Source organism: Spermophilus citellus, assembly GCF_964194105.1.
Source record: "Spermophilus citellus genome assembly, chromosome: 4".
Taxonomy (NCBI): domain Eukaryota; kingdom Metazoa; phylum Chordata; class Mammalia; order Rodentia; family Sciuridae; genus Spermophilus; species Spermophilus citellus.
Genome location: NC_138185.1, coordinates 157241320 through 157268963, shown reverse-complemented (window position 1 = coordinate 157268963; position 27644 = coordinate 157241320). Strand labels below are relative to the sequence as shown.

Here is a 27644-nt window from a genome sequence, read left to right as displayed (position 1 = left end):
TTTTTTTTTTTTTTTTTTTTCATTTTTCTTTTTGGAACCAGGGATTGAACCCAGGGCCTGGTACATGTTAGGCAAGTGCTCTTAACACTGACCTACATTCCCAGTCCAGTTTATGATGGCTTAAATGATCAATATAAATTTTATTTAGCCTTGAACTGTAGTTGCACAATTACAGTTAAATGTTCAAGTACCTCATAGAATGGCAATTAACCACTCTCGATGACCGGAACCACATTCTACAATATTTACTTATTATTATTGTTTTTGCAGTACTGGGGAGTGAACCCAAGGGCACTCTACCACAGAGCTACTCCCCCCAGCCTTTTTTTTTTTTTTTAATTTTGAGACTAGGTCTTACTAAGTCAACTTTGGACTTTGGATCCTCCTGCCTCAGCCTCCTGAGTAGCTAGGGTTAGAGGTGTACGCCATAGTACCTGGCTACAATATTTATTATATCTTGCATTTTCTCAGCCCTAATCACTGAATAAATGAATTCCACTAGAAAAGATAGAAAATAGTCCTGTTTTGCCCATTCTGTTCTCTGGTCATAATTATCTAGTCCTCATGTCACACATTTAATCCTCTTTTACCTTCGATTATGTTAATTATTCTTGTATAAGCAGAGTGGAAGGCTTTTGGGAAAAAAAAAAGATGAATCAGATGGAAACCTGTGTTTCAAAGAAACTAAGTTTAATAGGGGAGATACAGTTAAAAAAAAGAGGTGAGAGAATGAAAGATGTAGTGATAAGTAAGTTCATAAAGGTGACAAATGTTTGCCATTCAGGAGGCTCTAAGAAGCAGCATGGACTGATGCAAAGCACCTACTCAGGCCGTGCTATCTCCTAATTTTCTCTTGTAGGATTCTATTAGGCTTCCCTGTAAATATTCTACAGGAGATTAGGAGTTTATAACGGTTTATGCCACAGCTCATGTAGTATACCTATAAAAGATTTTTGTCATAGCATTATATGTAAAGCCATGCTTTAAAAATCCATCCCAAAGAGCAAATAATATTATCCCAAAATATCTGGAAAGGAATCCTGCATAATATAGTGCTTTTTAACGTCTTAATATTTCAAAGATCTTGAAAGATCTTTATAGAATCCTAGTCTACTTGTCAGGCTATATATGTAACAGTTCTCAACTTTTTAAAAGACATGACCATTTTGATGAACATTACAGGTCCCACCCAGCCTGTTCTTCTCTGTGGAGAATTGTCCATCTGTAATGATTTAAGCAAACACAGGACCAAAAGAACTATAGCACTCTCCTTAAATGATACCTGTCTAAACACATACTATAGATCTGTTTTCATTAGCAAAGAGCATTTGAAACACCTCAACCACAATTATTTATTTATTTAATTTATTTTTATTTTTTGTGGTGCTGGGGATTGAACCCAGGGCCTTGTGCCTGGAAGGCAAGCAAGCTATCAACCTAGCTATATCCCCAGCCCTCAACCACGATTTCATTTTCTATGAAATTCTATTTGAAAAACCACAATTACGTTTCCTGAAAGCAGCAGCTTAAAATATAAAATATGGTGAGCTATGGATTAGCAGAGGTGAGGATACTTTTTCTAAACAATACTAGGCTTTTTTACTTTACAATTAACAGTGGACTCAACATACCAAAACTATAGAGATTAAATTTAAGGCCCCAACTTTTTATATGCTATAAATTCACCTAACCTTTAGCATAAAAGACCCTCAATAACTGACGCGCAGCAACATTAAAAAACTGAGCAAAAAAAACAACCCAACAAAAAAACTTACCCCCTGGGGCAGCTATACATTTATTTATTAGTCATATCTCAAAGTGCTTTATTTAAAATGAATTGAGTGTTCATGGACATTAAAGGGGGTATATTTAAACAACTCTATTTCAGATTATATGAGGACTAACTTAAAGTACAGTTTTAGCCATAGTAGAGTTAACTAAGGCCTAAAGTATTCAGAGACCTCAGAAATTTTCCTATTCAAAGGATAGATTCACATCCCAAAGCTTCCTCCTGGGAATTCGGGACGTAGCTGTCAAAGGCAAGGTTGAGGGAAGGGCTCTATTGGGTCACCGAAGACAAAGGCGGGCCGCTGCGCCCCCTCCCCGCCCGCAGATCCTCGCACATGCGCTCGCACACGTAGGCGGGAGCCGCTGGCGCAGCCGCTCCCAGCACACGCGGCCGCCGCGTGCGGACCGGAGCCCTGGGGCCCAGGGGCCGCGGCCCGGGCGGGGGCGCACTACGGGGTGTTGCGCCCGAGCACGTACCGGGGCGTGGCCGGCAGGGCGGAGGGCGGGGCTTGCGGAAGTTTCTCCTGGCGCTAGCGTTTCGCATCCTCATCATGTAGTAGTACCGGCGGCGCCGAGAGCAGGAGCGAGCCGCGTTCCTTCCGCGTGCTTGGTGTTTTCCTCGCCGAGGTTCAGACCACAGCCGCTCTCAGGCACCTGCCTTTCTCTCCGTCCCAGAATGGAGCCAGGAAGGAAATTAAAATAGTACACGGAGATCGGGTGTCTGGCACCATCCTGGATAAAAACCATCAATTAAAGGTAAGAATAAACATTATGTCCAAACCTCTGGAAGGTGTGAACACAACAAACTCCAGAAGGCGATGATAGTAAGGTTTGTGGTCAAGTGTAGCTTTTATCCGACAGGAAATTATGTCGAATTAGATTCTACACATTGCTTTAAACGCGAAGTAATATGGATAACAGGTTCAGCGCTATTTAAAGGGAAGAAATGAGCAAAGAGGTTAGTGGCAAACTTAAAACACCCCAATAAGGTTTTTCTTCTTTACATTTTCCTTGGTTCCCGCTAGCAACATGTATGCAAAGGTTTTATCTAATCAAATTATGAAGTTAAAAAAATATTTCGTATTCTTTGTAACTTGTTTTTGACATTGCTACATTAAAATTCTTACCTTTTAGAATGTTTGTTTCTGCAAAGCTGGTAACTAAATTTATCTTTCAAACCTCTTGGATGTTTACGTGAGGAAATCAAGATTGGAAGGGTTAATTGTGAGGTTATACAAGCGCAAATGAACATGTCTGTTATGCCATTAAGTCCACCATACCATACGTAACAGCCTTTTATAGTTCAAATGCTTTCCCACACACTACACCTTATTTACCAGTGAGTTAATAATGTCTCTATAATCTGGAATCTGAATCTTTAGTTCAGACCCCAAACCCACTAAATAACTCTTTGAAATAATTTTATTCTACATATGTCATGCCACTCCTTTTAGGACATCCCTCAGTGTCCTGGGTGACCTCAATTCCAAGTGACAAATGGCCTTCAGTTTTATACACTCCCTTTATTTTCCCCCATTTACTATTTGAACAGTTGAAAATGTGGGACAAGGATTTGTTCTATTGGAGTGACTAGTACTTTCTGCATGGTGGTTAGCACCATGGGCTTTGGAATCGCTGATGGCCTGCTCAGCAGCTTTGAACATTGGGCCAACTTTCCCAAGACTTTAAACTGTACAAAGTGAGATACAAGTACTAATTCATAGGGATTTGTAAAGAGTGTGAGATAACAAGCAAAATGCTTAGCACAAAGTCTAGTGTATTCAACAGATGTTAGAGTCATTTTTAATCTATGAGCACTGTACCTGGCAGTAGTAGGCTTGCTCAGTAACTAGTTTCAGTTCTACACTTAACAGTAACAGATGAACAAAATATGCTAATCCCTTCTGCCACACTTTCCTCAGGATGAAAGTAATACTAAAGTCATTCATTCATTCATTGCATCAGAAAAGAGATAGGAAGCATAGACATATAGGGAGGAGAGAGGAATATAAGGATAAAATGACATTGTTGGGTTATACCCTTTGGATGAAGGCATTATAAAGAAATTCCTGATGGCATACAGTGCTGGGAAGGAAGTGCTAGTTGTGTTTACATAGTTCTAAGCACTCCAGGTGACTTTTTTTCAGAGTAACTGAGCACTTAGTACTTTTCTTCTAGCTCACCTGTTCTTTAACATGGCTTTCCCTTCTAAATCACTGTCCTCACAGGTCATTTTTCCAGACTTCTGGCCTGTTGTGTAGTAATCCCATTTATTTACATTTGAAAATTATAAACTTCTAGTTTTCAACTGAAACAAATTTTCTTAATCAATAAGCATAATTCTAAAATTTTGTGATCTGGGAATATTAAGCAACTACTTTATTCTAGAATAAAGTGTCACCTCTGGTAATATCTGTTACTAAATGAGAAGTACGCTGGGTCATAGTATTTGGGGTGAATTATACCTATGTCCCCAAGGTTCTGGATTTAATATCAGTATTGTGAACTTTTGTTCCCAAATTTTCATGTAGTTGTTGTCCCGTTCTAAGAACAGCTATTTAAGAGATCTATAGCTAGTTCATCTTGTTCAGGATACATACCTCAAGATAAAGAACCTAGGGCTCTGGCACAGCCCATGTAATTTATCAATATAAATAAATTTGGGGGACTCAGTGTATAGCTCAGTGGTAGAATGCTTGTTTTGTATTTGTGCCTGGGTTCAATCCCCAGCAACACACATGTGTGCACTTTCTGTTACCTTTAGGTACAGAGATTAACAGTGATTTTTGTCTTATTTTCATATCTTTCTATACTTATATTTTTTTTTAAAAAAAAAAGAAACTGTAAAAGAAATAGCTGTTTTATACAAGAAAAGCATAGCAGAAAGAAAGCTATTTAAAATCAAAATACAGAATGATTAAAACAAAAACAACTAATGTTTGTTGTATGTTTAACATTAGATTCAGAAGCTCTAAGCTAAATCTTTGGTCTACATTGTTACTTTTATGGCTTGAGCAAATCATTCATCATTTGCGGTCTAAACTTTTTCATCTGTTAATGGGAATAGATTAGAAATCTTTAGAGGAACCACTAACCTTTACAATAGTATATGATTACAATGTCCATGATTTGCTTCACTCATTTCATTTATACTAAAAATGTTAAAATTTTGTGTTTTACACTTTAATAGGCTCATAAATTTACAAACGGCAGTTTTCTTTTCTAAAAACATACTCTTTACAATGTAATACTATGGTTATTAGTTAACATGACATTTAGGGACACAGCATACATTAAGATAATGGCAATGAGATAAATGCAGAATTGTACAATGTAATTTTCATAAAGTACTTAAATTGTTAGGAAACAATTTCATGCGCTGGAGATGATGCAAATACTATTTAAACATAAAAGCTAATCAAAGGGGGCCTGGTCCACAGAAGATGTTTATTTGATATAACAAAACAATACAGTTAGTGTTAGACCCAACCACAAAGAGCAAAGGAATGAAAAATTTATACAATGTACATAGAAAAAAACAAGATGTTTACTACAACAACTATATATTCCTAAAATAATGCTTCTAAATTACTCAATCATTGAAATCTATATGAAAAAAGAAGGATGTTAATAGCGACAAAGTGCATAAAACCAAACATCATATTTTGAGCAAATTAACATACTAGGCAATTTTACTAACAATGCATGATTTTTTTGTTTGTTTACAGTCTGCTCAAAATCTTTATACCAACAGAGTGGGTAGAACATTTAGGTTTAATATCAATTACACAATATTAGCATAAACTTCCACAACTACACAGGGTATTGTTTTCTTTTCAGCTGGGAAAGTAACTACAGAAACATCAGATGATTTCTCTGAACTGAGAATTTTATCCAAATAAATGCCACATACCTTCCAGATATATGCATATCTTTCTATATCATGTAAATGGCTTTACCCATTTAAATAATAAACCATACAGCATTTAAGAATCATTATTATAAGATTAACAATGTCAAGTTTCAGGTTTAACAATTTTATAGGCCAAAAAAAATTTCTTCTTAAAAACTAGTTTTATAAATGCAGGATATATTGCATGAGTAACTGCTGGTACTTTTTAAGAAAATATATTGTGCAATTGTGGCTACCATGTACTGCTGGCAAAGCATTATTGTTTATGTAAAATGTGAAAAATGAGTAAAAATGTTTCAGCTGTTTGTGATCATGATGAAAGGTTACTGCCTTCTTAAAAAATTATATTGGCATCTTATTAAAAATAAATCAATAAGGGACAAACTCCCTAGCCAAAAATAAATAAATAAAAAGGTGCATTTTTAAATGATGCTACTACAATGCAATGGTTCAAACACCAAAGATCTGTGAAAATGTGCTGTCTGTGATCTAGCATTAGAGAACATATTAAAAAAGAGCATTAATGTAAATTAAGTAGAAAGGGGATCAAAATTGAATTATCTGAGTTTGTGCAGTATTGTAGCCAGGCTTCTAAAATTAGATATAGAAAATATAAATAGACTGCTTTAGGTAATGAGCCACCAGTGTCCAAAAAATTAAAAAAAAAAAAAAAAAAGAAAAAGAAACAAAAAGGAATGAAATCATGAAAAAGCTCAGTTAACTTGATCCAAAGCTCTGAGTAATTCTTCACCCTGCAGTAGGTTTCTGCTGCCTTGTATAGGAGCGTTAACTTCACAATCATAACTGGTCAGCTGTGGTAATCCACTCTCATCCATTGATTGCCCCAGCAGTCTACATGCTAAATCTAAAAAAGAAAGAAATACACAAGTATTCATTAAATTTATTAAACTTCCACTATGCATTAGGTTTGGGGGAAAATAAAACAAACTTCTGGATGGGTTTTTAGTCATTTGGCCAAAACCACAGCAACGTAAACAAATAAATGCAGTCAAGTATTATTGGTGCTAGATCAGAAATTTTTTTAAAAAATATTTATTTTTTAGTTGTAGTTGGACACAATACCTTCATTTTATTTATTTTTATGTGGTGCCCAGGATTGAACCTAGGACCCTGCACATGTCAGACAAGCACTCCATCGCTGAGCCATAACCCCAGTCCCACATCAGAAATATTTACAGGAGACAATGAGGGCATAGAAAAGTGATAAATCAGTTTGGTAAAAGAATTCGTAAGCTTCCTCTTCTATCAATATTGATAGCACATAAAGCTAGATACATCAGAAAGAATTACTTAAGTTCCATCTTGATGTATCTACCCTAAATAGAGTCAGTAGATTAAATGGTATTACACTTTACTTTTTCCATTTTGCTAAGGAATCTAAATCACTCTCACTTGGAGTAAAGCTCCTGGTAAAAAAAATTTCATTTATTATAATTGTCCTTGTGATGTTTGAGGGCAAAACAAACTAACCAGAGGGTATTAAAATAATTGTCTTTTGCTCCATTCCATTCTGTTCACTAGATTTGCATCCTTTTACACGTTTCCAAGAAAGTGATGTAGTAGTTGCACGATCATCTGGTTGCTGTAATAGTGTGCCCTAAAAAGAGTAAGTTATTTCAAGTTTATTATGTTGAATTTTTTTTTTTTTTACAATTAGACTTTGAAATGCATTTAAGTTTAATAGAAACATATAGGCAGGTTTCTTAAATACTGCCCTATATTATTTTTATTCTTTCTCCTAATAATAACTATGGTAAAGCCATTTGCTATTCATTATTACACAGTGGTTTTTACTAATAAGGGAGAATAACACAAAGAAAATGAGATCAGAGGTGATACCCAGAGTGGAGAAATGTGAGAACTTCATTTCTTAGTCAGAATTTATCTGTATTGTTCAGAATTTTTACTCCAATAATGCATTCATTAACTGTATTTTTAAAAATTAGTGTGTATCAAATAAGAAAGCCCAATGTATCACTTCTTAAATTGCCTATATATAACTTGAAAGTAGCACATTAGCTAGAGTAGAAAAGCAACATGTTACTCTCACACTTACAATTCCTACTGCTTGAAAAAGTGAACCATCGTGTTCCATTTTTCGCTTTCTCTGAGCATTCTGCAAAGCTAATATCTTTGGATTTAATTCTTCCTCAGGAACTGTATTTCTGGAAAAGAAAATGTTCTAGATAAACTATCTATCAAGCTCTTTATGCATAATATGCCCTAGATTCCAACATTAAGGAATATAATGTTGTGTACATAATGGAACTTTCCTGACTGCCAACATTTATCACTTTAAAAGCAAAAGCTAGGGATTTAACCCAGGGCCTTGTGCATAATACAAGATCACTGAGCTATACCCCTCACTCAGAAGCTCACTTTTTACAACAGAAAATTTTCTATTTTATTTCTTAAAAAAGAAAATTGGAGAAGGGGTGCCATACTGGGAATTGAACCCAGAGCCTCACACATTAGGCAAGTGCTCTACCAACTGGACTACATTCCCACTTTAAAAAAAAAAAAAAAAAAAAAAATTTATTTACATTTTAGTTTTCGGCAGAGACAATATCTTTGTATGTGGTGCTGAGGCTCGAACCCGGGCCGCAACCATGCCAGGGGAGCGCGCTACCGCTTGAGCCACATCCCCAGCCCCCATCCCCAGCTCTTATAACCCTATTTTATGAAGTAGAACCACAGCACCACATACCAACAAAGATGTTGTGTCCTCTGAGAACTAAAAAATAAATATTAAAAATTCTCTCTCTCTCCCCCCCACCCCCCTCCTCTCTCTCTCTCTCTTTTTTTTAAAAAAAATTGTATAAAATCTCTAGTCTATAGACAGGCAGATTTTAAAACTCTTATAAATATATTGTATTTATGAAACATAACTCAGTCATCATGAAAGTACTTAGTAGTAGTACTTTTAGTAATTTATCTTTAATTCTCACTCTAAAACTACAAATATTCTGGTTTAGTATAGCACTTTGATTTTGTAAATAATTACCTAACAAGGAGGGAGAAAAAAGCCTCCATATAAACTTGAAAGTTACAAGTGTACCCATGATTTTGGAGCTAATGTTATAGAATTAAGTGATCTGATATTAGATTTTTTTAATGTTTACTTTATTTATTTTTTTAAAATATTTATTTTTTAGGTGTAGATGGACACAACATAATGCCTTTATTTTTATGTGGTGCTGGGGATCGAACTCGGGTCCCACCTGTGTGAGGCAAGCACGGTACCACTGAGCCACAATCCCAGCCCATACTTTATTTATTTTTATGTGGTGTTGAGGATTGAATCCAGTGCCTCACATGTGCGAGGCAAGAGCTCTACCACTTGAACTATAACCCCAACCCCTAGATTTGGTTTTGACAACTAAAAATCCAAGGAATAGTTGATCAGAAAATTGAATATCCCATCTTCTATAGCTGATAGTATGCAGTAAACAACAGGTTATTATCATTTATATTATTATATCCATTTTATCACTCTAGCAAGCAAGAACTATCTGTCAGGAACTGATCTAAGTATTACTATCACTCAAATGCCCAAGACACTGACATTGCCCTAGTGGAGCTCAGGGTTGGAAGTCAGTCATTGTTATAGTAATTTGTAAACTATTTCTGAATTTAAATCTAAAGCCCCCAGATTTTTTCCCTGGCATTGTAGGTCAAGGTAGGATGCAGGACAGGGGAAGAAGGGTATATACTCTGGTTATGGTAGTTCTTTCCTATTGCTGTTGACAGCTGGTTCAGTCTAGACATAGTAAAGCAATCACTTTTCTTCTCTATACTGACTACCTAAAACCTCTTTCCTCTAATTATAGTTAAATTTAAAACATGTCAAATCCAATTACAAATTGCATAGAGAAAAATTTTTGGTACTGGGGATTGAACCCAGGGATGCTTTACCACTGAGCCATATCCCCAGCCCATTTTATTGTGAGACAGAGTCTCTCATTGTTGCTTAGGGCCTCCCTAAGTTGCTGAGGCTAGGCTTGAACTTGCAATACTCCCACCTGGCTCTTGAAATGCTGGGATTACAGGTGTGCACCACCACACCTAGCTATAACTTAAAAATTGGATTATAGCCACATATTTGCTCAAACATTGCTTCATTCCATAGAAGCAATACTAAAGTCACTGTAGGTTTCTTGGTACAGGCCTCCCACCTCGCCTTAAAAAAAAAACAAAACAAAACAAACATTTAACCTATAATATAGCTAATGTTGTACAAATATCCAATGAAAAATAAGAGCAACTTTTATTCAATACTAGCCACTAAACCCAGAGCCTCATATATGCCATGCAAGTGCTCTGTTTACAAATCATGTAACATCACACATTTATAATATAATAAAAGAACTATAATTTTAATATAACAGAAGAACTATAACTTCAATGTTACATATAAATACCTTTGACTCAAAGTGACAGATACCACGTTAGGGCTTCTTGGATGAGATTTTTCTGTCTGTTCTATGACTCCTTTTCCTGCTCTGTTTGGTGAGGCGGTTCGACTTTGAGTATCATTATATGATGATGTTGTGGCACTAGTAGTTTCTTTAGGTGCATGGGTGGGAGACCAAGATGCAATCAGTATTTTAATGTCTTCCATATCATCTTTTGTCACTGTTTTTAATTCATCAGTGGTGGCAGTGGTGGTATTAATAGTAGGTTCTTGAATTTGAGTCTGCTGGAATACTGAAATTGTGCTCACACTTTGAGGGCTTGAAGAACTGCTTTCTAATGGTGACAGCTGATCGAAGGAACGTAACTGGAAATCATCATCCATTGGGATATAGGGGGCCAACATCTCCAAGTCTAAATCAGTGTCCTTTAAAACAACAAATATGTGAACTTTTACAATGGTTATACCTTGTAAAAGAAAAATAAGTTTAGTCACTTTAGACTACAAATTAATTGAACTCATTACAAAATAAACAAATCCATATACCTGAGTTGAAAATGGATTCTTTGCTTCTGTGTCTTCAGCAAAAAGTTTCTCTACCAATTCCAACTTGAATACATTGACCATATCACTATCCACGTCAAAACAGTATTCACTGGGACTGTTAGGCTGTAAAAGGAATTAAATGTGTTTATGTTTCCCTGAAGAAGCCTCCATCTGTTATGCTAGCCTACAATTTCCACCTCAGACCTCCGAAAACACATAGACAAAATCCAATAAACAAAACAATCTAACAAAAAGTTACATGCTTGAGCTTGTACTGGAACGAATTTTGTCAATATACATATTCCACACTATATGACATCATTTGTAAAATTAAGATTAAAAGATGCACTCATCTATTATTCTAAAGAATAAAATTTACCTAACCCATAATGGTAGCTAATTGGCCAATTAAGCAGATGATGTGTTCACTAGAACCTGCCTCTATACAGAGAAGGCACACTCCTGTGGTGATCTACCTAAAAATCTTACAGCTACTTTAAGGGGTGAAGACAGAAACAAATTCTTTCACCTGCATACACCTTAATGGATATATTACCATTTTTTAAGTTCTGGGCACGAATTCTAACCAAAAACCATAGTTGTGCATTCTAAGTATAAAATTTTACTTTCCCCCATTATAGCATTTTTTTTTTATTAGTTCACTTTTGTCAAAGACAAAATAATCAAACATTTTTTGTGGTACTCAACTAAGCAATCAGAGCAAAGGATATATTTTCCAAAAGACTGAGATTTTACATCTCCTAATCTTAGCATTTAATGTAGGATTATTTACCACTTATTGATTTATTTGTGCCTCACATACCATTCAGATCAAAGCTGCCCTACTCCTGATCATAGTTTTAGTAAGAAGAGGCTCTTTTATTGAGTTTTAGGACTATTAATATCAAGAAATCAGATTGAAAATCACTAAATATATAATCTGTAAGACTTTGTATTTTCATGCTATACTTATTCAGAATTACAAAATAGTGATAAAAATTGAACTAAATTGGGCACAGAACTTGTAAAGCCCTTTCCCATTTAAACTCTGCTAAGCTTTTTGCCATTGGAGAGTTTTCTAGTTCAAAGAGGTGATAGGTATAGGCTAGAGCTACCTGGAGTACATGTAAGTAGTTGTATTCTCTGTGGATATGTAAACAACCTAAGTTTTACATTCAGGTTTATACAAAGCCAGTTCTTTCTCATGTTCCTGTCTCTGAGCCTAAAACATGTTGAATTCTACATTAGGCTGATAGCTTATAAATAATTTTAGAGTGTTAAGATTAACACATAAGAGGCTGGGGATATAGTTCAGTTGGTAGAGTGCTTGCCTCACATGCACAAGGTTCTAATCCCCAGTACCACATTAAAAACAAACAAAAAAACCCTGCTTCTCCCCCAAAAGATTAATATATAAAGTGACATGTCCAAATTATAAGTGTAAATCAAATTAAAAAATATATACCTGAATTTTAAAATCTGAAAGTTATTCTTATCATGGCACCTACCTCAGGTGAACTCTGTCTGGTGCTTCCATCAGAAGGACTGGCTGGTTGATCTTGAATCTGGGGCATGGTAAAAGAAAGTTCCAGTGACTCTGGATTTGGCTCTAATTTTAATGCAACTTCTTGATTGAGTGCTGGATCAGCACTACTTCGAAGTGGCTTTGGAGTTTCAGAGGCAGGTAATGGAGACATGGCCAGATTTATATTTTGTAATTTCTCACTGGATGAGGGGAACATTACATCATTATACAGTGGAACTTCTTCAAGTTGTTGGTCTTCAGTTTCTGTGTCTGAAGGGGGAAAAAAAATGAGTCAACCTAAAGAATATAAAAATTTTAACCCATAGAAGGTTGTTCCTTTTTACAAGATTTGTGTAATTCACTTGGGTGACAAATGGTGACAAATGTAAACCATGTTTTCCTTAATTGGAAAGTTTGCAGATATGGTATAATCATAAGTCTTGACTTATCTTTTTAGTCTACTACTGGCACCTTCTGCTAATCTATATGGGATAGACCTGCATTTCCAACCTTTCTATACATTGAATTTTAACCTGGTTTGAAATTACAATAATCTAGTTCCCATTTTTAGTGTTTACTATTATGGTATGACTTCTTATTTATCCTTTAATTCAACTACATTGACTGCAACATGGCTCTACTAAATAGTGCAGAAAATCTGACAGCAGTATATAGAAATAGAGTAGCTAGAGAAAATTAAAGCAGAAAGAAAAAATACCTTAAGGACATTTAGGAGCAAAATTCTCCAAAATACTTAAAAAGCAGGAATGCAAAGAAATCATAAGAGTAAAAATATTTCAGTGAATAATTTCAAGAAGACTATTAAAAACAAAACATAAGCAGTATCCAAATGACGACTAACAAAAAATATCAGAGTAAAGTACAGTTGAAATGGAGCGTATAGCAACAAACATAGTTTAGGAGATTAAGAAAATACCTAACTACCCACCATTGCTGCCAAAATCTAAAGATATGATTGTGTCTCCAGCAGCTGGGGCCAGCAAAGTTAAAGCATCAGGTTCCTTCTTAAGTTTATCAAAGAGGCTACTTGTATCCTCTGATTCAACTTTGGTGAAGAGCTGAGTCATTTTCATATCTGAAGACTCAACTGGTTTGAGGACACATTCAGTTTGTTGAAGGGAGAAAATCAAGTCGTGCTGAATAATACCACTGTCAAAAAAAGAGATTAGTAATTCTTAAATGATTACTTGAAACAATAAGGGTGAGGGGGACTATGAAATGATCTTGTCTCTTACATTCTCCTTTTTAAAAATGAACATTTTAATATTCCTTGAGATGGATGATTTCTCATGCATACTCGTCACATATGTTTTAAAAGACCTAATAAAATTCACAGAAGTTAACTCAAATATTTGACTAATGAAATTGGCACAAAACAACTCTTTGGGACTAATATATGAAGCATGGCCTAAGGATGGTTCTACAATATAAAGATATAAGGGTAAGATGACTACACTCTTTCTAAAATGGGGCACTTGTTTTCTTTGGGGGTAGGAATATGGGTGGGGGAAGGATGATGAACAATAGCTCCAGTTTTATGTTTGGCTTCAATGTAAATTTTATTATTACTTTAGTTAACATATTAAATGTTCACTTGGTGGAATGAACAGAGGATATAAAAATCAAAATACCCAAACCTTGCCCTCAAGAAGTTTATAACTCCTTGTGAAAATAAAATTGCAAATGTGATCACTGCTAAAACAGAGAAGACTTACTTAACAGAAAGGCTAACAAGTTGAAAGTTGAACTCACATGTAGTTATTAGGCAAAGTGGGGTGAGGGGAAGAGAAGAGTATTCTTACATAATGGTAATGTCACACAAGAACGCTTTTTTTTTAAAACAATTTTTTTTTAGTTGTAGATAGACACAATACTTTTGTTAAAACCTTTTCAGATATTATCTTACCTACATGGGTGGAATTAGGAGAAATAAGACTTCTCCAAGGTTACAGATCTAATGAGTGGCAGAGCTATGACATAAGACCATTCTAAGACCAGTATTCTCCCTACACAAAAACAGCTGCCTTGAGCTGTGTATGTAGATAGTAAAGCAAACTAATCCATAGATCAAGTTTTTTTTTTTTTCAAGGTCTTATTAAAAAACAGGAGTCAAAGCGTGGATAGACAACTACTGGTAGTATTCAGTGGAATCACTGTGAACTATTTGACATGAAAATCATAATTCTATAGAAAAGTGAAAATAAAATTAATATTTACAATTTCCTCTTCCTATAAAAAGTGCCCAAAGGGGCTAGGGTTGTAGCTCAGTGGTACAGCACTTTCCTAGCACATGTGAGGCAGTGGGTTCAATTCTTAGCACTGCATATAAAAAAATAAAAAATAATGAAAGTCCATTGACAACAACAACAACAAAAAACTATTTTTTTAAAAAACAGTGTCCCAAAACTTAACTACTTGGTCTCCCCAAAATGTTTATTTGCCAGCTTACCTTACAACATAATTTACACATACAATGCATTGTGGTTGAGAGTTCTTGGTGTTATATATAACAGTTGCTTGAGTTTCTACCCAGACATATCCACCTCTTTTGGCAAGCATCCTATACTGTCCTGTGGTGACTTGTCCTTTAGTAAACACTGGGAATGAAAAAGAAAAAGAATGATACAGAGGAAATAGCTTTGAATTTTCAATCAAATGGATAGATATTGAATGTAGATCACTGTTTTAGAAAAGGGGAGAAATGTTTACTTTAGTGGTATCAGTTGTTAACTATTTAAATTGAAGGAGAAAGCCCCAGGATAGCTGAAAACATGCCCCCCCCCATCTTTACTATAAATAAAACAAAAAGCCAAGAGAGAACAGTGGCTAAAATTACTTTGATTTATGTTGAAAGTGTCAGACTAGAGAATGATCACTGCTTGATATTACAAGAAAGCAGTACTACCATTTCCTTAAATTCCTGCTCTAATTTCTAGACAATCAGACTTCAAAAAACTGCACTTAGCATATTTGAATATAAACTGATACCATAATGTAGGCTTTTGGCAATTCATGCAATGTAAAATTAACTTATTTGGAAAAAAGCAGTGAAATAAGGGGTTGGAGTTGTGGCTCAGCGGTAGAGCGCTTGCCTTGTATATATGAGGCACTGGGTTCCATCCTCAGCACCACATAAATAAAGATCTATTTAAAAAAAGAAAGAAAGAAAGAAAGCAGTGAATAAATCATATTGATGATATTATAAGTATTCAGGCCCTGAATGCAGATGGATTTGGGCTCTGTAATTCAAGGCTAATCACACACTTTTTAAGTGACATTTGGGCCTTCCTAATCACATTGGGAAGTCATGTTTAGATATAGATTAAATAGGCAGGTGAGAAATTCCAAAGTTTAACTTAAGTTTGGATCTTAAATAACATTCATTTGAATAAAATTAAGAATCATCTTATTATATCAAGAGTACTTGTTATCACATGTACATGATGTTGAACACCTTCACATTCATTGAACAAGTATTTTCTGAATGCCTTCAGTATGCCAATCACTGATCCAATTATTTAAGTATGGATTCTGAAAAGGATGCTGTTAAATATTCTATAATATCTGGTTGTTTTAAAAGTCATAACCCACTTGAATCAATCTGTGAAATATGGTATAATAAGAACTATGTAATGTTTTGAACAACCAACAATAAAATAATTAAAAAAAAAAATAAAGTCAATAAGAATTTACAAAGATAGAAAATTTAAAAAAAAAAAAAAAAAAAGTCTTTGTGGGGCTGGGGTTATGGCTCAGCATTAGAGCACTCGCCTCGCATGTGCAAGGCCCTGGGTTCGATCCTCAGCACCACATAAAAATAAATAAAAGTTATTTTAAAAAAAAAGTCTTTGTATTTAAAATGCTAAATGTTTTATATATTACTAAATGATTCTACTTTTATTGGTATTCATTGTAATAAATCTCAAAGATTTAATGACCAAAATCCTTATGAAGAGGTATGTTAACAATTTAGTCTAGAAAGACTAATTTTAACCAGAAAGTTAGATGTATAGACAGAGAAGATTAAATAATTAGAATATGCATGAGTTTCCCCTTTATTATACTTACTATCGTGATGAGTTTTGGTCAGATGATCAGAGTCCAAAGCATGATAATATTCATAAATTGAGCGGCCCAAAAGTTCCTCTGGCTCATATCCCATCAATTCAGTAATTCTGTTAGTAAAAAAATGTAAGTTAACAACAACAGAAAAGAACAAGGACTAATTAAAAATTATTTTTTGCTTCTCCAAAGTAACTGATGTTCATTAGCCTTATGGACAAGTGAGTTTTCAATAGTAAAGACTGCCCATTGCTTAAAATAAATTTATATCTCACCTTTAGAAATCCTACGGTTATTGGGCTGGGGTTGTGGCTCAGCTGTAGAGTGCTTGCCTAGCATGTGCAAGGTGCTGGGTTTGATCCTCAGCACCACATAAAAATAAATAAAGTAAAGGTATTGTGTACAACTACAACTAAAAAATAAGTATATAAAAAAAGAAAGAAATCCTACAGTTATTAAGTACAACACCATGCCTTTCTGTAAGTCCTCTATTTGAGCATTAGTTATTCCCTTCACCCAAGCTTGTTACCTGTTTTCATCACATTCTATTGTATCCACATTGCAAAGTATACATATATAGATATGAAGTACTGCTAAATGATAAAATTTGTAAAGGTAGTCACTGACATTTATCTACAGAGTACCTACACTAAATGGGAAGTGAAGGAACAGATATTCAGAAGGCTTTAGAAGATGCTTTATTATTTAGTTTCTAAAATTAGTTGTACGAACTTTTAGGAATAATTTCAGATGAAACAATGATATCAAATTGAAAATGGGTGGAAAACTAATCTAGTTATTCCATCTGGTTTCCTAGAAATTCCTTTAGAATAGAGACTAGATTTTATTCTCTGTATCCAGTTTGGAACACTTCATGAGAACCCACGTTATGAGAAAGAGAAGGCTGTGCTCTTATTAACACCATATTAAACAGAAATATTCTCTTCCAAAGCCTTTCTGGGACCAAAACATGTTTAGATTTCTCAGCCTTGATTTCAAAGGACTTTTTTATGAGGAGCAAACAAAAATTCTATATTACACTGTGTCCAAAAACCAAAAACACCTAATTACAGAAAGGACACAGGCGATACTTTGTTATTAAGGTATAAAACTAATACTGCTCTAAGGCAAGACATGCTATAATAGCTTGTTCAAAAATAAATAGAAACCTTATTATCAAAACCAAAGCAAACACGTGTTATTGGAGAAAGGTCAAAACAAATTTTTAAATAAACCAGCTAATTGTTGGAAGAAGGCATTTTATCTAAAGTTATTTTAATATGTATTGTAAGAATAATTTCAAACTTAAACATTATTTTTTTTAAAGAGAGAGTGAGAGAGAGAGAGAATTTTTTAATATTTATTTTTTAGTTATTGGTGGACACACATCTTTGTTTGTATGTGGTGCTGAGGGTCGAACCCGGGCCGCACGCATGTCAGGCGAGTGCGCTACCGCTTGAGCCACATCCCCAGCCCCTTAAACATTATTTTAACAACAGTTAACAATGGAGTATGCCTTCTCTATAATGTCTGGAAATACAAGCAATTTATGATGAGTTTCTATAGGTATTTTTTAAATAAAACAAGCATGTTAAATTCAAAACATGAACAATCCCAACACTTTTCAGTTTGTATTTTGCTTTGGTCAAACTTGGTGTATTTGTTCATCACCCATCAGTTACCTTGGAGGGTGTTTATTCTATATGAATATTGTTTCAAGTTTGTATGGAAAATTGTAGCTAAACATTTCATTGTCCCCAGTCTGCAAAAGAAGCACAATTCTATTGCTTTGTCTTGCTTATAGTCATTACATCATTACTTTTTAAAGTAAAGAAAAACCTTAATCCTTCACAAAGATATTCCCAAACACATCAACACTAGGTGGCAGCATTACAAAAACAAATACTGTCCTTAAACTATTTATTTGTGGATCATATCCAGGACCTTTGATATACTAACCAGTGTACTACCACTGAGCTATAACCCCGAACCTAAAAACAGTTTTAATTGCTCATATGTATATTACACATTTAAATAAAATTCTCATGGAATTTAAATACTTTTTCACTATGCAAATCTATATACCTTTGCTCCTGGCATTGTTCTAAGTATGACTTATCTTTTGGTGCACTTATCATACAACTTGTGAAACAAGGTATTAAATGCAATGATGTGTATCTGTTCTAGGAATCAGAGGAACTACCTCTATCATGAGGAGAAATGGTCAGGGTGAGGGACAGCTTCTTGTGAGAGAGTTTTGTATGAAAGAGAGTCAAAGAGAAGGCAAAGCCACTTTAGGAAGAAGGTACAGTACAAGCAAAGAGAAAATGCTTAACATGGTGTACATGTAGGTGTGGTTCGTTAGTGGGAGCAAGTGGAAAGAGATGATGCTGGAGAAGGCGGCAAGAGGATCACTTTGATGAGAGTCATGTATATTATTTAAAGGAAGTTTTTTTTTTTTTTTAAGAGAGAGAGAGAGAGAGAGAGAGAGAGAGAGAGAGAGAGAGAGAATTTTTTAATATTTATTTTTTTTAGTTTTCGGCAGACACATCATCTTTCTTTGTATGTGGTGCTGAGGATTGAACCCGGGCCGCACGCATGCCAGACGAGCGCACTACCGCTTGAGCCACATCCCCAGCCCCTAAAGGAAGTTTTTATTTAATCAGATGTTAGTACTTCTCAATCTGAGGTATGTTTACTACTAAGGGATGTCAAGAAGTCAAAATATAAACAGTTGATAGTTTTCCTTGAAGGTCAACTTTATTCATATAGGAAGAAACAAGATAAATTTAATTTTTAGGGGAGGAAAGATCTAGAAAGTTTGATCAAAAAGTATTTTTAATGGATAGGGGAAACCTGTGAACTAAAGCAGTTGCTCTACAAATTCACTCTAGGATTTGTTCATATTTATTTCTATTTTGTGGCATGAACATAGTAGATGTTCAAATAAATGTACTGAATAATTACAAGTGGATTACTTTAATGTGTTAGATTTTCTTAAAATTGGACAAATATTTTTCCATGTCTTGGCTCAAGGGTTACAGTTGCTGGAAAGAACTTTGACCAGAAAACAATCATTTCCCTCTTAGATCTTTAGGCTAGATGCTTTTGGTCTTAATTTCTCTGTCATGATCATCATGCTAATTTTCTGAAAGACCCAGAGATAAATGTCATTCCTTTCTCATTTTTACTCCATTTCTTTCCCTTCTCCTCAGCTACACCTATACTTCAAGTTAAAAAAAAAAAATTCCTCTAAAGTAGGGTGGACATCACTATTCCATCATGTATTCATATTAACACTGCCAATAAACACCATGAAATAGTTTTTTAGCTTTTGTATCTTCATTTTCTTAAAGTTGGATAGCTATGGTGAGGTATTCCCTATTCGTACTTGGCACTCAACAAACTCCTTTAGTCTTCACAGCAGCTTTTTGAGGTATGACCCTTATTTTTATAGATAAGGAATCTGAGTCTTAACAACAGCTAAGTACCAGAGCTACAAGCCAGGTCTGAATGCAAGATTATGTGATTTCAAAGCAAGTGCTTTATCAACATTTCTTTGTTCAAAGGATGGGCGATTTTTGTATACTTGTATTGAGTGCTTAAAGTTGGTTTTCTCATAAGATCTTCAAGTTAATCCCATAAAGTAGGTATTATTAAAGATTAAGAAACTAATGTTCAAAGAAAAGAATTAGTTTAAAATCCTTTTGATATAGGCACCAGAGAATTTAGTAATCTGGCTACAGAATCAGTTTTTAACACTATGTTATATAACCTTAAGTAAATAATGGGACAAGTAATAAAACCATAAAATAAATGTTATGACAGTTGTGTACAAGAACAGTATAGTTTCTTCTTAAATGCAGAAGGAAAGATGTAGAAAGTGAGAATGTGTTAGAAAGTACAAAAATTTTTTTTTAGTGCAGAATGGGAAAGGGCAAAGGCATTAGTCATTAAAACATCCCATGGGTGGTATGTTAACAATGATGGACATTATAGGAAGAAAAGAATTGTTTTTATTTTTTTATGTTGTGTGAGAACAACAGTGGTACAGTTCAGTAACAAAAACATTTACAATACAGAGAAATTGCTAGCCAGACAGAAATATCAAGTTGGCAATTACAAAGAAGTAGTTACAGAAATAAATTTGGGAAATGGGGATAGAAAGCACAAGCAGGATTGATGGTTCTTGAAAAAGATGTAAGATGAGGCCGACCAAAAAACTTTTGCTATCTAGTCTATAACCACAAGTTATCTTCCTTAAAACATGCTACTTTGACATTTATTTTCTCTGTTTAAATAATAAGAGTCCTTAAAGAAAACGACATCATCAAATAATTTTTGAATAGCACCTGGTAACGTGTACATAGTAGGTTCCAGGATATATCATTCCATTAATCTTACCAAAAACACATAATATGCCATTGAGTCTTCAGTGTCTATTTAAAAAACCTTAGACAAGTTAAAAATTTCAAGTAATATTTTATGTCTAATTTACCTTTCATCACAGTAAGAAAATTTCATATCCAGACTGTGTCGACTGAGAAAAGTCTTGCTGTCTAAAGGAATTTCAATATTTGATGGATGAGGAATGGGTTCACAAATCAATACCAGGCATGTCATTGGTGGTTTCTTGTATCCACACTGAGATTGGTTACTGTTGGTATCATATACGTGAATATGGCCTGTACAGTGAAGTACCTGGGTAGGAAGAAGAAAAATGGAACATTTTTTTTTCAAAGTTGTAATGCTAGAGAGAATAAAAACACAGAGATAAATAGCTGAGTCTGACAGGTAAATAAGCTTTAATTAAATTTACTGTCATTAGTGGATTAAATGTATTTTTTTGAAAATTAATAAAGCATGTTCCCCATGACATATTTCCTAAGTACCCTACATTACTCTTCTATAAGCCTGGTGTTTGTTTCTTCATTTAATCTGATTATTGTGGTTGCTGGCTGCTTCTGCCTTGATGACTGTGTTTCAACACTGAGCAAAGAAGCGATACTATGAGTAGAAAATTAAACTCTTATCAGGATTCTAACACTGACTGTTTACCAAGCCAACTGATCCAGTTAGCTTGGTACACAAATCTTAAAACACATAATTTAGTCTGTGCCTCAAGTTGTAAAATTACATTGTTTTAGATTTTTGAGAATTATACACTCATCATTTGAAAATGCAAATGGTAAATCCAAGGAATAACTATAAATTTTCCCTCACAATTGTGAATCTGTTTTAATTCTAGCAGTGTCTAGATGTATGAATTTATTTATAAATCAAGCACATAATCGGTCCAAAGTCAAAAAAATGATTTACCTTCCATGTTGCAGACTTTATGTTCATAGTTCTTCCCCGGCTAGTCAGGGTACACTTCATTCTGAGAAAAAAGCTTCGCTGTGTGTTTTGTTCTTTACCCTTTTTCACAGGGCCTAATGAAAACATGAAATAAAGTTTTAAAACATAACTAAACATATGAATTTGTTACAATAAAAGTGAGTCTCAGCATGAACATATTCACAGCCTTACCCACTCTAACATATACAAGAGAACTGACAGGCTCCGCTCAGTACTAGTATTTATAATACTTAAGTGATTCCCTCACTTGGCAGGAGGACGGCATATTGGGATAATAGGTAATCATTCAAGCCAGTAAATTTGGTCAAATTACAAGGAAACAGGAAAATGGTATGAGTTTGCCCTATCAACATATATGCTATCAGTGCTAAGCATGCTCAAAAAAAGAACCTCAGCAAACTCTTCATATAACCAAATGTGATAGCTCAATAAGTAACAATGTATTTATAGAACTTTTAAAACAACAAGTTTTTTAATGGCAAAAAAGCATTTTTACATATATTATTTTTTTCTTAAATTATCCTGGAAAGCAGGCAAGAAATTATTTCTACTGTGTTACTTTGGGGGAAAAAACCCAGATTGAATAACTAGGTTACAGAAATAGGGGTTTGAAATATAGCTAAGAGGTAGAGGCTTGCCTACTATGTCTGAGGCTCTGGTTTCTATACCCAGCACTGGTGGGTGGGGGTGGGGGGGATTACAGAAATAAATAAATTCAAGTCTATTTACTCCCGTTCCAAACATCATAACTAAATAATGAGATTACACTCAGGTGATTAAGCAAATAATATTTTGATTTCTTATATTCATTGGTCAGTCTGGTTCAAAACAAATACAAAAATACTCATTATTCAGAACTTGAACTCTATGTTGCAGGTGATACAAAGATGAATAATCAGACACATTCCTTTTCCTGAAGAAGTTAAGCATGCAGTAGCTCTCCTAAGGTCAACAACAACACAATACAGAATTAGTACTCAAGACTTTTTAAGAATGCTTTTAAGAGAAACAGATCAGAAGGTAAATTCTCATCAGGGAGAACCAAGAAGGCTTTCTCAGAAAAAGAGACATTAGTTCAACTTAAATATATAATTTGATAGAGTGATAGTATTGAGGGATTCAGCCAGTAGCAGTAGTAGGACTAAAAAGGTTGGCAAAAGGCAAATGAAGAAGTACAATCTGTAAACACTGATGAGATAATTAAAAAAATATATATCTAGAAATCTAAAGGTTAGTATATTGAAGAACACTTGTCAATTGGAAAAGAAACAAAAGAGTAAGTTTAAATTTAGGTATGCTTTGCTAGAAATGCTAGACTCTTAAGGAAGATGAGTTCTAGGACTGAATTTGCCTTCCCTAGAAGCATTAAGAATTGATTTTAAAATAATGCCACAAAATCACACTGGTCTTAATGATGATATAGGTGTATTATGGAGGCAGGTGATGATGGTTATGAAAGGTGCAGTAGAGATTTGTGGGTAAACTCCTCAAGGTATTTGCAGTCCTTCATAATCTAAGTTCAAATTAAACTGCTCTTTGGAAACTAAGGGCTTTGAAATGGTGAGGCAGGAGGATGGAGAGTTCACAGCCAGCCTTAGCAACTTAGCGAAGCCCTTTAAGCAATTCAGTGAGACCCTGTCTCTAAATAAAAATACAAACTAGAGCTGAGGATGTGGCTCAGTGGTTGAGTACCCCCGAGTTGAATCCCTGGTTACCAACCCCTCCACAAAAAAAGAAGAACTATATTTTCAGCTCTCTAAAAATGAAGTCATATTTTTTATTTTATGAATTCTAAAAGTTCTTTAGAATTCAATGAATAATCAATGAATAATCGGACTATTTGTGTAAACACACTACAGACTCTTAAGTATCATTAAAATATAATGCTTTGTAAGAGCACTCAAATAAGTGAAAAAATATTTGTGTGCCTGAAAAAAGTACATTTGATGCAAAACACATTTAAGTGACTAATCTGATGTCAAAGAACACATTAACATGATTGCTAAATCAAAACAAGACTGCCTAGTATCCATTTATGGTCTAGTGGCAGGAAGCCCCAAGCAGTCAATATAAACCTCAAGCCTAAAAACTATTTAACTCATTGAAAACCCATTTAGGACCTTGCTTAGAGCATATTTATTTATTTTTTACACAGAATTCTAAGTTCACTTGTTCTTTACACAGAAACCTAAAAATTGTGCATTTGTTTCCCATTTTCATAGTAGTAAAAGCACAAAATGAAATTAAAAAGCAAAACAGGGCACCTATAAATGATGAAAAAAAAAAAGCAGAAGATTGTAGTTAGAATTCAAGAATACTAAAAAAGCTCATAAGTGCTAACAAGCATGGACTGAAGTAGTCTCCCAGAGTTCAACCCAAGCTCTGCAATTTGCTAACCAAGTAATACTGGACAAGTTACTCAGTAACTAGGTACCCCCAGTTTCCTCAGTAAAATGGAAACCAACATTAACTTCACAGGGTTATGAGGAACAAAGAACTTCAAGCTATAAAATGAAGATGACAGTGTCTTGGTCACTGAAGTGTCCACAGAGTATTCTCTCAATAGAGGTTCGCTATTATTATAATAAATGGGATAAAAAAGGAAACCTTAAATATTATTCAAGAAAGTACTACAAACTTGAAGTTGTTTAAAACAGAAGCAGAGAAACTTATTTAAATCAGAAGGCAGCAAAGTATAATAAATTTTCATTGTGGTAACTTTCAGTCATGAAAAGTAGAATTGATCAAATGAGTATACTTGGCTGAGGAAGGCACAAATGTGAAAAAAAACTTTACCTTTTTTTAAGGTACTTTTCAAAAATCTTGGAATATTTTGTTATTGTTAACAAATCACAAGAAAATTAAAGTTTTATGTCTTTTTTAATGTGTAAGCATTCATGATTACAAAACTTTGTAATTGAACTACATAACTTCAAATTATTTTTTAAAAATCCTGAGAAATCAAAGTAGTTATTGTGCTCTTAAAACTCTAAGTCAACTTTGTCCTTTTTTCTTCTTGGGTCTCAAAAAAACCTGGATCTAAACTGGCACCTTAGCTTTAATAACTGTAAAATTCTGTTACCTGTCATTTTCACTTCTTATTGCCATAATGTTTTGTTTTATTTTAATTTATAACTTTCTCGGTCTTCATTTTAATTTATACATTTTACTATTCATGTGTATGTGTCTGTATAATTATTTAGGAAGTTAGGTCAGTTTTAAAAAAAATTGTAGTCAGGTGCTGTGGCACACATGTGATCCCAGCAGCTCGGGAGGCTGAGGCAGTAGGATCCCAAGTTCAAAGGAACCCTCAGCAAAAGAGAGGTACTAAGCAACTCAGTGAGATCCTGTCTCTAATATACAAAATAGGGTTGGGGATATGAGTCAGTGGTCAAGTGCTCCTGAGTTCAATCACCAGTACCCCCACCGAACAATAAAAGGTATGGTATTTCTATGAAATTCCCCAAAAAAGTATAACAGTTTTAACAAAGAACAGTGTTAGCATTTTACTAAATGTGAAAGAACATTTTTGCCTTAGATGAGTACAATAACGACATTTAAAAATTAGTAACATATCTGATTAAGTAAAACCTCTTGTCACATTAAATCAAACAGTAGACTTTTCTTCTCACCATTTCTGTGTGTAAGCATTTCTCTCATTTCCTCATGGTCACACGGATGAGTAAAATCAAACACACTGTGTCCAGTTAGTTCAAACTGTAAACATATTTTTAAAAATTAGATCTACATCATAAAATCATAAAAACATCCAAAGGGCTTTTAATATGTGGACATTTTACCTGAGTTAATCCCATGTATTTGTTCACGTTATCAGAAATGTAAATCATGTCGCCATCATCTGTGAGCACCATAACAAAGCCATCCAGGGCTTTCAAATAAAAGCAGTTCATCTGTGCCTTCATCTCATCTTCAATATCCAGGTCACCTGAAAAGGTGTGAAGAGGAGGAAAATAATTTAAAAAGTTATGACTTAAATGATGTAATGTTTAGATGTTATAAACTTTATAATATCTACAGTATCTAGGCTGGGACTGGGGCTCAGTGGTGGAGCACTTGCTTATCACATGTGAGGCACTGGGTTTGATTCTCAGCACCACATAAATAAATGGAATGAAGTTATTGTGTTCATCTAGAACTAAAACAATACATTAAAAAAATCTACAGTACCTGCTTTTTCTGTATATTTTAATTTTTCCCCATTGCTTTCATTTTAATACAGAACAATATAGGCTAAGAGGACTAAGATTTTGCAAGCTGCTTTTCATAATTATTTGAAGTAATACAGCCAAACCAAAAAACAAAAAGAAAGACCATATTTTAGAAGGTAGGTAAACAAGAAAAGGGAGGCAGAGGTAAATATAAATTTTATATGCATGAGCATTAAAAAAAATCATCAGTGACCACCTGCTAATAATAATTTCTAATTACTTCTAATTTCTAATTTTCAGGCCTGTTATATATCCTTTTTAAAGCAACTCACCAGCATCCAGAAGTTTCCTCACACGCAAATAACTGATGGTAAGCCTCATAACAGAAGCCTTATCAAGATGTGAGCTCACGTTATGGGGAAGTGGCAACTGATGAGCAAGTTCATAAAAAACTTCAGACTCTTTGCTTCGTCGAGATCTGGCTGCATCTCTAGACTTTTCTTTTCGACGTTCAGAACTTATCCTACTTAACAACAAAAACAACAAAAAAGAGACAAAAAATGCATATAAGCTAATATGCCTTAGCTTGAATAAAATTAATTCTACATTTTTCTTACCACAGGATTAGAAGATGCCATGTAATTAAATTGTAAGAGATTTGTCTAGTAGATTAAGGCATTCTTATACAAGATGACTCTACATATTTTGGATCACTGCAAACATAAGGAACTCTCACAAGACCAAGATTAAGGTTTAAACTTTGCCAAAGCAGGTGTTTCCTCTTTAGCATGTCAAATTGGAGATGTTTTTATTTTAGCTAAAAACTCAAGAGCCCTACATATCTAAGTGTGTACTTAATAGTCTTTCATATGTAGTCTAAACAAAAAGAAACCATGATTAATTCTGGAAAAACAACCTAAAGTTGTACATAAGAACTTGAGAACAGGAGTTGTTAAGTAGATAGTTGTTAAGTAGATACACCGATTTTTAATGTAACTTTCTTTTGACCCCAATATTGTTCTACTCTTCTACCCTACCTACCAAACGAGGAACACCAACAGTAAGCTATAGAAATTCATATTAAGCTATAATAAGCTACTTTTTTCAGGTTGCCTACTTCCTTAGCAGCCTTTTATCTATTACTGGAGTAATGGGTACAAAATAAATGCAGGAAAACAAAGTACATGTATAAAAGCATGATTTGGTGTGAACATACTCCATACACAAAGATATGAAAAATTGTATTCTATATGTGTAATAAGAATTGTAATGCATTCTTGCTGTCGTGCATTTAAAAAAATAAAATCAATAAAACAAAAAAAAAATGCAGGAGGATGGAGGAAAATAAAGATGTGGCACAATACCAGAATTTAAAGGGACAGGTTGGTGAAGATAATAAAGGTGTTAATATAATGATAAATCTTTAGGGAATTCTTCCAAGAATAAATTCAGCCAGATTTTCAAAAGTCAGATCACACAAATTGACTTCCTTTGCTTAACTACTAAGCTCCATCTTATTGATGGAGTTGAAGTTAAGTCTAAATCTGGTTCTTTTCTTGGCAGCTTCTTTAATGGCTATTGTTATTAAAGCCTACTATGTACAAAACACTGCCCTGTAATAGGTGCCTAATAGATTAAATAGTATCCGTATTTTACAAATGAGGAAACAGATTCTGCAGGTTAAAATCAGCAATTCTGTAGCAAATAATTTAAAAGCAGGTATTTTAAAAGCAAATCTGTTCTTCCACAATTTTCTCTTAATATAAAATGCTGCCTGTTTTAAATACTCAGCTGATCTTCTTTGCCCTTCAACTCAGTCCTGTTAGT

General features: G+C 34.3%; 1 protein-coding gene and 1 long non-coding RNA gene across 4 annotated transcripts in view; one reads left to right on the top strand and one right to left on the bottom strand.

The window, feature by feature from the left end:
• The first annotated feature begins 1803 nt into the window (after nucleotides 1-1803).
• On the top strand, nucleotides 1804-26252 carry LOC308646328. The gene is made up of 4 exons (XR_014021362.1): nucleotides 1804-2544; nucleotides 7244-7328; nucleotides 25889-25993; nucleotides 26118-26252. It is a non-coding gene; the product is annotated as an uncharacterized lncRNA (long non-coding RNA).
• The window catches only part of HIF1A (hypoxia inducible factor 1 subunit alpha), a 45020-nt gene continuing 22592 nt past the window's right edge, over nucleotides 5217-27644 (bottom strand). For 2 of the 3 annotated variants that reach the window (XM_081289096.1, XM_081289095.1), the window contains 14 exons: nucleotides 26150-26340; nucleotides 25449-25594; nucleotides 25281-25365; nucleotides 21610-21722; nucleotides 20789-20991; nucleotides 16297-16403; nucleotides 14678-14825; nucleotides 13157-13377; nucleotides 12191-12477; nucleotides 10683-10805; nucleotides 10144-10562; nucleotides 7779-7887; nucleotides 7193-7319; nucleotides 5217-6566 (listed from right to left, as the gene is read on the bottom strand). In XM_081289096.1, coding sequence (XP_081145222.1) covers nucleotides 6415-6566; nucleotides 7193-7319; nucleotides 7779-7887; nucleotides 10144-10562; nucleotides 10683-10805; nucleotides 12191-12477; nucleotides 13157-13377; nucleotides 14678-14825; nucleotides 16297-16403; nucleotides 20789-20991; nucleotides 21610-21722; nucleotides 25281-25365; nucleotides 25449-25594; nucleotides 26150-26198 — 2289 coding nt within the window. In that variant the 5' untranslated portion in view covers nucleotides 26199-26340 and the 3' untranslated portion in view covers nucleotides 5217-6414. Of the gene's footprint in view, nucleotides 6567-7192; nucleotides 7320-7778; nucleotides 7888-10143; nucleotides 10563-10682; nucleotides 10806-12190; nucleotides 12478-13156; nucleotides 13378-14677; nucleotides 14826-16296; nucleotides 16404-20788; nucleotides 20992-21609; nucleotides 21723-25280; nucleotides 25366-25448; nucleotides 25595-26149; nucleotides 26344-27644 lie in introns of all 3 variants that reach the window. The other variant, XM_081289094.1, reaches the window with a different exon arrangement.